At 36.7% G+C, this 13,436-nt stretch overlaps 1 protein-coding gene across 9 annotated transcripts in view; it reads left to right on the plus strand.

Annotated features, from left to right (window-relative positions):
- The window catches only part of FAM13A (family with sequence similarity 13 member A), a 362,418-nt gene that overhangs the window by 149,232 nt on the left and 199,750 nt on the right, over window positions 1-13,436 (plus strand). For all 9 annotated transcript variants that reach the window (XM_044224511.1, XM_044224510.1, XM_044224506.1 and 6 more), the window contains one exon: window positions 4,367-4,520. In XM_044224511.1, the coding sequence (XP_044080446.1) occupies window positions 4,367-4,520 (154 nt within the window). The remainder of the gene's footprint in view (window positions 1-4,366; window positions 4,521-13,436) is intronic.

A 13,436-nucleotide genomic window follows, 5' to 3' on the forward strand; every position in this document is an offset into this window, starting at 1 on the left:
CTCGACACCATTTGTTGAAGAGACTGTCTTTTTTCCACTGGATATTCTTTATAGTCAAAGATTAATTGACCATATAATCATGGGTTAATTTCTGGGTTTTCTATTCTGATCTATTGATCTATGTGTCTATTTTTTGTGCCAGTACCATATACTCTTTTGATTACTACAACTATGTAATGTATCTTGGAGTCTGGAATTGCTTTTCTTTTCTTTTTCAAGGTTGCTTTGGCTATTTGGGGTCATTTGTGATTCCATACAAATTTTAGGATTTTTTGTTCTAGTTCTGTGAGAAATGTTGTTGATATTTTCATAGGGATTGCATTAAATGTGTAGATTGCTTTGGGTATTATAGGCATTTTAACAATATTCTTCCAGTCCATGAACATGGAATATCATTCCTTTCCTTGTGTCATCTTCAATTCCTTTTATCAATGTTTATAGTTTTCAGAGTACAGGTCATTCACCTCTTTGGTTAGGCTTATTTCTAGGTATCTTATTATTTTGGGTGCACTTATAAATGGGATTGTTTTCTTAGTTTCTCTTTCTGCTGCTTCATTATTGGTGTATAGAAATGCAATAGGTCTCTGTGCATTAATGTATCCTGTGACTTCACTGAATTCGTTTGTCAGTCCTAGCTAGGTTTTTTTGTTTGTTTGTTTGTTTTTTGTGGAGTCTTTTGGATTTTTTTTATATAGTATCATGTCATCTACAAATAGTGAAAGTTTTACTTTTTCCTTCAATTTGAATGCCTTTAGTTTCTTTTTGCTATCTGATGATGTGACTAGGACTTCTACTACTATACTGAATAAAAGTGGTGAAAGTGGAATTCCTTGTCTTATTTCTGACCTTAGGGGAAAGGCTCTCATTTTTACTGCATTGAAGATGATGTTTTCTGTGGGTTTTTCAGAAGTCTTTTTTTTTTTAATTTATTTTTTATTTATTTTCAGCATAACAGTATTTATTATTTTTGCACCACACCCAGTGCTCCATGCAATCCGTGCCCTCTATAATACCCACCACCCCTAACCTCCCACCCCACCCCCGCCACTTCAAACCCCTCAGATTGTTTTTTAGAGTCCATAGTCTCTCATGTTCACCTCCCATTCCAATTTCCCCCAACTCCCTTCTCCTCTCTAACTCCCCATGTCCTCCATGCTATTTGTTATGCTCCACAAATAAGTGAAACCATATGATAATTGACTCTCTCTGCTTGACTTATTTCACTCAGCATAATCTCTTCCAGTCCCATCCATGTTGCTACAAAAGTTGGGTATTCATCCTTTCTGATGGAGGCATAATACTCCACAGTGTATATGGACCACATCTTCCTTATCCATTCGTCTGTTGAAGGGCATCTTGGTTCTTTCCACAGTTTGGTGACCGTGGCCATTGCTGCTATAAACATTGGGGTGCAGATGGCTCTTCTTTTCACTACATCTGTATCTTTGGGGTAAATACCCAGGAGTGCAATTGCAGGGTCATAGGGAAGTTCTATTTTTAATTTCTTGAGGGATCTCCACACTGTTCTCCAAAGAGGCTGCACCAACTTGCATTCCCACTAACAGTGTAAGAGGGTTCCCCTCCCCCAACTTGGGCTTTAATGCATGACCCCAAGATCAAGAGTCATACACTTCACTGACTGAATCAGCCAGGCACTCCAGTCAAAAGTGCTGTGGGTCTTTTATATACAGACTTTATTTTGTTGCATTATGTTTTTTCTTAATCTACTTTTTGAGGAGTTTTGTCATGAATGGATGTTTTACTTTGTCTAATGCTTTTCTGAGTCTATTGAAATGAGTATATAGTTCTTATCGTTTCTTATATTGATGTGATGTATCAAGTTGATTGATTTGTGAATATTGAACTACCCTTGAAACCCAGGAATAATCCCACTAGATCATGGAGAATTGTTTTTTTTTTTTTTAATGTATTGTTGGGTTTGGTTTGCTAGTACTTTGTTGAGAATTTTTGCAACTATGTTCATGAGAGATGTTGGCCTGTAGTTCTTTTTTTTTTTTTTTTTTTTTTGTGGTGTCTTTATTTGGCCTAGGTATCAGAGTTATGCTGGCTTCATAGAATGAATTTGGAAGTTTTCCTTCCTTTTCTATTTTTTGGAATAGTTTGAGAAGATAGCTATTAACTCTTCTTAAATATTTGGTAGAATTTGCCTGTGAAGCTGTGTGGTCCTGAACTTCTGTTTGTTAGGAGGTTTTTGATTACTGATTCAGTTTCTTTTCTGGTAATCAGTCAGTTCAAAGTTTTATTTCTTCCTGCTTCAGTTTTGGTAGGTTGTGTGTTTCTAGGAATTTATCCATTTTTTTTCTAGGTTGTCCAATTTGTTGACATATAATTTTTCATAATATTCTCTAACAATTATTTGTATTTCTATGGTGTCAGTTGTTATTTCTCCTCTTTCATTTGTGATTTTGTGAGTTCTCTACCCTCGACACCCCCCATTTGGATGGGTCTGTATAGAGTTTTGTTGATCAATTTTGATCAGTTTTGTTGATCTTTTCAAAAAACTAACTCCTTGTTTCATTGATCTATTCTATTGTTTTTGGTGGGTTTTTTTGTTTTTGTTTGTTTGTTTTTAGCTTTTACATCATTTAAATCTCCTCTAATCTTTATTATTTCCTTCTTTCTGATGGTTTTATGGTTTTGTTTGTTGTTCTTTTTGTAGTGCCTTTAGTGGTAAGGTTAGTTGTTTATTTCAGATTTATCTTGCTTATTGAGGTAAGTCTGTATTGCTATAAACTTCCCTCTTAGAACCACTTTTGTTGCATCCTACAGGTTTTGAGCAATAGTGTTTTAATGTACATTTTCTTTCTTTTATTTCCTGGTTGACTCAATGATAGTTCTGATATCCAGTCTGGCAAATGTGGGGAATCTCTTGACTAGGTTTCAAGCCCTGGAAATACTCCTCCATGGCTTTCAACTTCACACTCTTGTTTTTTTGATTCTGCTCTCTGAGTCATCCATCATTTTTAATGAAAGGCAGCACATATTTGAAGCTTACATGATATTTACATTATAGGAGTTTTATGGTTTCAAGTCTTACATTCAAATATTTAATGCATTTTAAGTTGATTTTGTGTATGGTGTGAGGTAGTGGTTCAGTTTCATTGTTTTGCACATAGCTGTTCAGTTTTTCCATCATTTATTGAAGCGACTGTCCATTCCCCCATTTTATATTCTTGGCTCCTTTGCCATGGAGTAATTGACCATAAAAGTGTGGGTTTTATTTCCAGACTTAACACACAGGGAAGGCCATTTGAAGATGGAGCAGAGAGAACTTTAAGATGCTGGCCGTGATTGAAAATTGAAGTGATACAGTTATAGCCAAGGAATGCTACCAGTTAGTGTGGCCCTGCTTATAACTTAATTTCTACCCCATGATACTGATTGTACTCTGCTGGCCTCCAGAACTGTGAAAGAATAAATTTCTGTTGTCTCAAGCAGCAGTACATGATAATTTGTTACAACAGCCACAGAAAACTAATATAGATGGGTATTAACACCTCAGTGTTGCTTTTTAAATGCATTTTCACTGATTATTCAATGAGGTTGAGTATCTTTGCATCTTAAGATTATTGATGTGCACCTGTTTTCTTCTATGAGTTTTTCAACTCCTGCCCTTTCTTTCTTTTTTTTTTTTTAAATTTACTTCCTTACTGAGTAGTAGGAATTCTTTGCATAATCTTACCGTTAATGTCCCTGTTACTGAAGAGATACTCATGTCTGTAGCTTGTGTTTCTTATTTATGGTGTCTTCTGCATTCAGAAGATCTTTTGCACATTTTATTTTCCATTAGGAAATTTTTAAACATACCCCAAAGAGAGAATAGTGTATAGCATAATAAATCTTCTATATACCCATAACTATGCTTCAACAGTAATCAGTATTTTTTTTCTGGAAGTATTCATATTTTTTGTTAACTTTTATACTTTTCGTGCATTATCTAAGAAGTCCTTCAGTAAAGATTGTGTTGCTTTTGTTTCTGCAGCTATTTCTGTCATGATAAAACATTCATTCTTTTTGTTATAACACTTGTTTTTAATCACTTTTGCATTTTAATCACTACACTTATGTGTGGCAATTTCTAATATATACAAAGCATTATGGTACCCATGTTAATCTATACCTTCTTCCTGAACATGTACTTTCTTATTCAGCACGCTATTGATACAGATCTTGTCCCAGAAACATCTTACATGTCACTGTAGAGTTTGTTAAAAATTGCATGTCTCTTTATAAGAAGGTTGATCAGTCATATAGGAGATGTCAAAATATATGCCTGAGTCAGCTGTGCTATCATATTTTGTTTTTATGAAATAATTCCTCTCATTTTTTTCCTCCTTATTTCTAGTGTGCCATCTGGGCTTGAAGGCATGAAAGAACAAGACATCTGCAACAAGATAATGGCTAAATTACTAGAAAATTATAATACTCTGTTTGAAGTAGAGTATACAGAAAATGATAACCAGAGATGTGAAAACCTGGCTAGGCTTATCATAGTAAAGGTAAATAACTTTGGCATATAATCTTTAAGTATTGCTTATATTTTATTTAAATTATTCTTTATCATAAAAATGTCATGGACATATTTTAGATTATTATTCCTGTGTTTGTTGAATTCTGTTGTGAAATATCTCCTCTGTATCAAGTATTTAACTGATCTATGTTCCCCTAAAGTCGAAGGATAATTGCAAATTGATGTTTCCTTGCTGCTGTAAAATCATCTCAAAATCACTTATGTGAGACCACCACTCACTGATTTTTATAGAAGTTTGGTGTTACAGCAAGGATTCGTGCTTATGGCTGTGTTCAGGAGTGCTAGCTTACTGAGTAGACTGCAAATTCCTGAAGATAATATTACTGTGTCTTTTTGTCACTCTTGTGTCTGGCACACTTTCAAGTTCAACCTCAGATTTTAAGTCCCACATATATAGTCCCTGGCAACTATCATCGGTAAAGGAGAATATTTTTATAAGCTGTTAAGGAATCCCTGACAATACTTACCTCCACCTTTTTATACATTGGCTGATCATTTATAACCTATCCTTTATACATTAGGGAAATACATGTATGTCTCTAAAGAAAGTCTGAGGATAAACCAAATCAAATCCTCCAGGGAAGGTGTCTTACTTCTTTCTCATTTATATTTGAGGCAAATCATGATGGAGTGGATATGGGAGGTTCCCTTAGGGGAGGTTTCCTGAAACACGTGTTCACAGACTGAATTATACCAGTTGATTCATATGGCAATGAATGATAAAGCCCAAGCACTTGTTTTGATCATTGAAGGGGTATTTTCATCTCTTCTTTCAGTTGAGACCCTGACTTTGAGGAAGAAATAAAAGGTAAAGCGTATCAAGTAGCACCCTTCCAAAAAAGCAAAAGAAGACCAAAAACTAGGTTTTCTTTTTTTTTTTTTTTTTAAGATTTTATTTTATTTATTTGAGAGAGAGAGACAGTGAGAGAGAGCATGAGCGAGGAGAAGGTCAGAGGGAGAAGCAGACTCATGGAGCTGGGAGCCTGATGTGGGACTCGATCCCGGGACTCCAGGATCACGCCCTGAGCTGGAGGCAGTCGTTTAACCAACTGCGCCACCCAGGCGTCCCCCAAAACTAGGTTTTCTTAACCAGGGCTTATGTTGTTAATACAACAGACTCCCCATAAATAGTATAACACATCTGCAAGGAAAGCATTTACCTGGAATCTTCCCAAACTGATAAAGAGAACTCTAAACTAAAATTTGAGGGAAGGGAAGAATAATGCACATTTAAAATGACAAAATGAGATAAAAGTATAACCTAAGTTGGAGGCAACACAAAGGTGAGAGAATGTGTCAGTGATTCACAAGAGAGAATATGGGGAAAGAATACACCAGTTTTGCTACCAAAAAATTAAATAAAATTTTTTAAATAGAAAAAAATATCTTTGATTTGTTCCTCTAGTTCCTGTAATACTACTTTCCAAAGGTATCTTTTTAAAATATTAAAATAATTAACTTTGTTTCAGCTGTATCTCTGATACATTTTTTTAACACTTGTACTTCTTCTTAACTAGAGCTGATAAGATAATAAGATAAGCCTAAAATATAATGAAAATAGAAAAATAAGACCTAGGCAAGACAAACTTGCTGAGATGCAGGTATTAACTGGTATGTGACAAGAGAAGGTTCTATGCTGTGCAAATAAAATGATACCTGTTGAAATACGCGGAAGGAGTCCCTGCTTGGAAATCATTGAGCTACTAGGTTTAAGTTTGGTGGAGAACTTAGCATGAGAGTAGATAGATAAGACATACATAGATAAGACATACAAAGAGTCAAATACAGATATCTTAGCTAGGTGAAAAATAAGACTGCTACTCTCCTAATGCAGGTTTCGGATCTGGCCTAGAGGCAGATAAAGGTCGTTGTTGGAAACTACATTTCTATACTGTGGAAGAATCATTCTGCTAAAGCAAAATAGTTGGTCCATTCTTTACTGACCTTCATGATAGTCTCATCTCAGAGGGTAGATTATGCCACAAGGGAGTATGATGTTTTGGACCCCAGTTTCAGCCAGTAAGGATGAAATGGAGGTTACAAAAATTATTTTAATGGAATATACCAGTGCCATTTTAGGGTCTATAAAATAACATGCTGATCACAGTTAGGTATGTAAAGTTGGATAGTGTTTAGAAAGCAGATTTTTTAAATTCCTAAAATCATAGAAATATTAGATACAAACCGAAAGGAAGCTGGGTTAAAAAGGAAATGGGAGGCTTAAAATGAAATCATTAACATACTGAAAGATTGGAAAAATGGAAGGAAACTGAAAAACATGTTCTGATCATGCTTATGAGCTCAGCTTTTGAAGGGATGTGTACAAAAAGAAAAAACTGGCACAAAACGAGGGATGAATATACATGAATGACAGACATATAAAATGAGCTGAGAATAAGCTTAGGCTCATGGAAACTACTATATATATACTATATATCTAACTACTTTATCTCAGTATAGAAAAGGGCTTTTAAGGGGAAGAAGTACTAAATTTATCCACTGACACACCTCTGTACACCCCAGTATGGGCAACAGAGTCATAAAGGATTGCATAAGCTCCTCACAATATCCTAGTGGACTATATGGAGATTTGGAGCTCAGATAATGTAAGTTTAGTTGCCTTTGGACCAGGACGAGATACTTTAAGTGTGGACTGCTGTTAACTTCTGGGCAGGTCTCTACATTTTTTTGTGTTACTTTCAGTATTTTAATCATTGACTTAAATGAGTGTATACTTGGCACATTTGCAAGTGAAATAAAGTTAGAAAAATAGGTCGGATTTTGGATGGCTGGATATATAGATCAATAAGATGACGTGTGTGTGTGTGTGCGTGTGTGTATGTGTGTGTACACCGCCATTTCTCTCTTATTTCTTGCTTCAAACAAACAAACGAAAGCATTTTATTTGGGCTTGCAGCAAAGTGCTGAGGTCAGAGGGGTCACTCCCACAGCTGCAAGGGATAGATGAGTCACAAGGGTCTAGACAGTCATCCTTCTTAGGTAGTAATTGACTTAAAGGAAGATCGAGACAGTTCTACAAGATGTAAGGCAAAGTATGCAGCGAGCAGAGGGCCTCTGGGAAAGATTCTCATCCCTGATTAAAAAGAATGATTAAGTTAAAACCAGAGCTGTGGTTTGCCTCTGGGTATAGTTGACTCCTATGGTTGTGACTGACTTGGAAAATGCCTAAGGGAACTCTCTGGGGGTAATGAAAGTGTTCTTTAGCTCAGTAGGGATATGGGTTATATGGGTATATGCATTTGTCAAAACTCATGCAACTTTACACTTAAGATTTATCCATTTAACTTAATGTAAATTATTTTTTAATTTTTAATTACAAAGTAGGAAAGGTAACAGGCCTTTGAGAAAGATGCCCATCTCTTCCATCCTGCTTTCAGATGTTATCACCTGAAGGTACGATGCTTAGAGCTGCTGCCACCATCTCTGCCCTTGATGAATGTATCACTGACACATGGAAGTTGGCAGTTAATGGAGGAGAAAGGGTGGGTTCCTCATCATTGCTGATGTGCTGAACCAACCTGGAACACACAAACCTCTGGACTTCGAGTTACGTGAGGGAAATAAAGATCCTCAGAGTATAAACTAGTTTTAGTGGAGTGTTCTGTTTCTTGCACCAAGAGCATTATATCTGATACAGTCAGTATAATTGGAAAGTGCTATACTTAGGTTTATAAAATGATTTGTGCAAAGACAGCCCAGAAGAGATAATAGTTAAATTGAAAACCATCCACCGATTTCTCTTCTTTTTTTCATCAACAGATTTTAGTTACTTTCTAGCACATTAAGAGATGTCGGCATAATGTAATTGCCTTCAAATACCAAAATTATATTCGTGGAGTACACCAGTAGTATGAGAATAAAGAATGTAGGTCTCCCTGCTCTTGGTATAGGTCAGGCAGTATATGCAGCATTATCTCTGGTAATGAGTACTACATTCTGACTCTTCTGACAATCACCACTGTTACGCATTTATTCTCACTAAATACATGTTTGCCTGGGTGACCATCTTTTACTTTAGTTACCGTACATACTGCTGATGACTTTGAAATCATAACTTGAGCCCTGGCTTGTCAGACGAACAGTAGAACTGTATTTCCTACTACCTGTAAAATGCCACACTGGTGCCTCAAATTTCTCACCCTGAAAACATCATCCCCAAAACTTGTGTTCTGTCTTCTATAACCCTAATTTGCCAGTCCCCAGCCTGCCAGATTAGAATCCTTGGTTTAGCCTTGACTCCTCCTCCCTTTACCATTCCCACAGGGACTCAGATTCTGTCCTCTGTCTCTTGGATTGGGTGTCTTTTGCCTACCCATTACCTCTGCTTTAGATTAGGACCTTATCACAGTCACACATTTCCCCACGGTTCTGCCCCTTCTAGACACACTCCCCTCCCATCTCCTTTCTACCAGTATGATAAGAGTTCTGTGCCGAAAAAACAAGCTTGATCATAACCTGTTTCTGCCTTAAGTAAATAAACCTTTTTCTGTCATTGTTCTGTCTCCTACTCTTGCTGGCAGTATGTAATTAGGATGACTTTACTTGAAATTCAGGCCTTCCCATGTCCCCAAACAACTTTCTCTATTAACTATGTGAATGAATATTGAATGGTTCTTGTCATCTTCCTATTCTCTGACCTTTCTTCAGTCTCCTTTGAGGACTCTTCATTCTCAGTCAGAATTAAATATTATTATTTCCTAGGGTCATTCTTAGGTCTTCAGTGCAGAGCTCTGCCTGGCAAACCATACATGCATGTCTAACTGCCTAGTGATCTCTAGCACCTGCTTGTCTCATGGCCTGTGATGAGAAAGTCTCATCATCTTTCTTGTCCTTGAAGATCTAATGCTCCACTTATCTTAATGAATGGCCCATCTACACAATTGCTCCAGTTGGTGTCCAACAGCCACTAAAACCTGTTAATTCTGCGGCCTAAGTATCTCTTCAATCTTTCCCCACCCCCCACTACTACTTCCTCAAAGCCTCTCATCCAGGCAAGAGATTTGTGCTCTTGGCTCATTATCACAGTCACCTGGTGACTCAGACCGAGAGTCAGAAACTCATCGTAGGGCCCCCAAACCTGCATATTAAAAGGCTTCCTTGGTAATATCAATAAGCAGTCAGATTTGTGGATTGATTAATCCTTGTAATCCTTGTGTAGTATGCAGTTATGAACATGTCACTTCCCATGTCAGAATTCTTCAGGTTTTCTTCATCTATTCCTAGATTATAAAATCTAAGTCTTAGCAAGACAAACGAGAGGTTTCATAATTTGAACCCAGCCTACGTTTTCACACTTCCTTCCCACTACTCCTTCCCATACACTTGATGTACTTAGCTATCTTTGATATGATCGTGGAAGCAATGTCATTTCAGGCCTCCTGTTTGTCAAGCTGTAGAGCTCAGTGCCTGGCATTGGAAATTGCTTGAATTCAGTAGATGAACTCTATTCATTTTTACTGAAAATAACATCCCTGGTCACAATTTGTACATGATATGAAATCAGTAGCAATGAGTATTTTCAAAATAATTGAATAAAATTAAAGACATCATAGTTCACTGAGTACTTCATGACTGCCTTATTTTTTTTTTTAAGATTTTATTTATTTATTTGACAGAGAGAACACAAGTAGATGGAGAGGAAGGCAGAGAGAGAGAGAGAGGAGGAAGCAGGCTCCCTGCTGAGCAGAGAGCCCGATGCGGGACTCGATCCCAGGACCCCGAGATCATGACCTGAGCTGAAGGCAGCGGCTTAACCCACTGAGCCACCCAGGCACCCATGACTGCCTTATTTTAAGAAAAGACACTAGATACTTTTAAAGAATTTAACAGTTCTAGAAAGAGCACTGAAAATAGAATAAGACAGTCTATATTTGTAACCTGGCTACTCAGCAATATTATTGGGTAATTTATATTACCTGTTTCTGTTTTGTGTTATGTAAAATGGCAAATATCCTATAGATTTATTGTGGGATTCAAACCATTAATGCTTGTGAAAGTATTTTCAAAGCCAGTTAAATAGAATAGGAATATGAAGTATTAAATTGGGGGGGAGAGTGAGAACATAGGATGAAGAGTAATTGATGAAGACCTTGGCTTACTTTGAAATGATTGGTCAAGGATACTTCAGTAGATATATTTTATCAATAAGCTTAGGGCAACAAAATCTAGATTAGATTGTTCTAATCTAGAATAAGACAAAATAGGTTAGAACTTCCAGTTTGTGTGCCTCTGGGCAAATTATTCAGTCTCTCCTTCAACTTTAGTTTCCTCATCTATAAAGTAGAAAAACTATCATTAACTAATTTGGCTATTTTTTGTTATGATTAAATGAAATAAAAATGGCAAGTTTTCAATAAACTTTAGCTTATAAAAAAAATCATTAGGTTCACATCACCTTTATGATATTATCTTACTTCTCTTTACCTGAAAGGGAATCAGGCTTGATGATGGAAGGAAAATAGAGTCCAAAGCAGAAAAATGAGGTTGACAAACAGATATGTTACTCATTACAGAAGAGTACTGCTTCTAGACATTTCTTGCTATTAATTCACTATTATAGTTTTTTTATTATTATGACTATATTAAGTATCCTCTTGTCCTTGGAAAGGCAAGAATTGAACATGATTGTTCTTTCAATGGATGGAAAAGTATGATTTTAGTATTTAAGCGTCTATTCAGATATGTTTTTTGAAAATGAGTTATTTTTTTTTTTGAAGTGGAAGTTTTATGAAACAGTGAAGTATTTAAGTGGCTCTGTGAAAAATGGGATTTCAACAAGTTGCTGGAGGAAACAGAAAATCTTAGAGGAGAAGAATATGCTTTATATCATGTGTTCTTTGTGTACTGGTGACCAGACATTTCTGGCCAGACATAGGAAGTAGCACAGGAGCTACATACCAGAGTGAACCAGTATGCAGCTTAACTATGGGGTTAACAATTACAAGAATAGAAGAATGACGAAAGGTTTTAAGACCAAGATGGATTTAATTTAAGCTATACTTTAGATTTTTACTATGTGTGTGTGTGTGTGTGTGTGTGTGTGTGTGTTTGTGCGCGCGCATGCACGCAAAGCAGGAAGTTGGTGTGGCTCTCCAGTAAAGCCTTTTTGTAATAAGCTCTCAGGGGAGTAGCCTAGTGTCTTTTCTGCTCTGTTAACTCTGGTCAGTGCTGCAAAATTGATCATGGCTTGTACAATGCATTCATCAGCCTCATTTCCAGATAGGCCTGTACCGAGGGCCAAGGTAAAAATAAGGAAAAAATGTTTATCTATAGAACTCCTCCTTCAAATCCACATTCTCATTCTCTGGAAGTGAGCTAAAGTCCCTTTAAAGGCTTTTCCAGAGTCTGCAATGATTTGGGCGTATCCACTAGATCTTGTTCCTTTAATCAAAGGAATTTTGGATAGATGTGTTTGGACTGTGACATTCGGAGAAATCTATAGTCTGCTGGAGGTCTCAGAATGTACGTTTGCCCTGAGCATTTTAATCCACATTTTGCTGAATTTGGCACGTAGTCTTCATAGTTGGTTCTTTATAGTTATGGCCATTTCTTGCTTAAGGAGCAGCTTTCTTGTCTCTTTTTCATTATTTTTGGGTTTTGGAGGTTTCAAGAAAGAAGCATAGTCGAAGCACCTTTATTTTGCCAAATTGGAAGGTCAGATATGTATTTCTAAAAAATTAGGTTATTTCAAGTAGACCTTTAATAACTGTAGTTTAATTTCTCTAGCTTCAAAATAATTCTAGAGTCTCTCTTCATAAGAGGATTTAAATCCCAGATGCAGTGAAGACTTTCCCTTCTGTTCATTCAAGAATTACCTTCATCCAGATTTTTACATACACAAAATTTGGTGGATTAAATATGTTTCAAATAATGCACCATGTAATCTAAGCTGAATTTATTAAATCTAAATAATTATTGAGTGCCTGCTATGTGCAAAGCATTGTTCTAAGCACAAGGAGTACATCAATAAGGAACAGATAGAAGTCTCTGCCTTTATGAAGCAGCTTATATTCTAATGAAGATACAATAAACCATAGTCCGTAAATAATTAAGAAACTAGTATGTCAGGTGGTGATAGGTTCTGTGCAGAAAAAGCAGGGAAAGGGAGAATATTGGTAAGGTAGGGGAATGACATTTGTTCATTTAAATAAGATGGTCAAATGCTTCATTTGCATGAGGACATTTGAACAGAGACTTGAAGGAAGCAGCAGCAAGCCATGAAGACACTTGAGAGAACATTGCATACAGGGAGAGAAGAGGAGTACAAAGCCCTGAGGTGGGAGGATACCTGCTTTGTCTGTTCCAGCAGTTGAGAAGGCCAGTATGGTTGAATTACATGGAGCAAGGGAAAAAGTCAAAGGAAATGAGGTCAAAGAGGCAACAAGACACAGATCATGGATGCTCTTAAAGGTCATGGTAAACACTTTGACTTTTATTCTGACAGCATTTTATTAGACAGTATTGACATGGCAAAAGAGTGCCATGATGTGACTTACATATTAAAAGGATTACTGTAGCTAGTAGGCAGAGAATAGACTGTTGAGAGGGATAGACAGAGCAGAGAGACCCATTGGGAGTTTATCACAATAGCCTGGTTAAGAAACAATGGTGGCTTGGGCCAGGGTGATGGTAGTGAAGTTGGTGAGAAGAGCTGACTAGTGAGTTAAGATATGAAAGAACAACACAATAGGAGGTACTAGAGACCCCAGTTAGGCTAGAGAATATTTGAGATGGGAGTAAGCAGGCTAGAAGAGTGGTGGGCTGTGAACAGAGTAGTTATCTACATTAGTAATTTTGGAGGTGGAGCAGTCTGGAGTGATGAAGAGATTTAGGTTGCGTTCACAAGCGTAAGTGACTGAAGTGA

Source organism: Neovison vison, chromosome 11 (genome assembly GCF_020171115.1).
Source record: "Neovison vison isolate M4711 chromosome 11, ASM_NN_V1, whole genome shotgun sequence".
NCBI lineage: Eukaryota > Metazoa > Chordata > Mammalia > Carnivora > Mustelidae > Neogale > Neogale vison.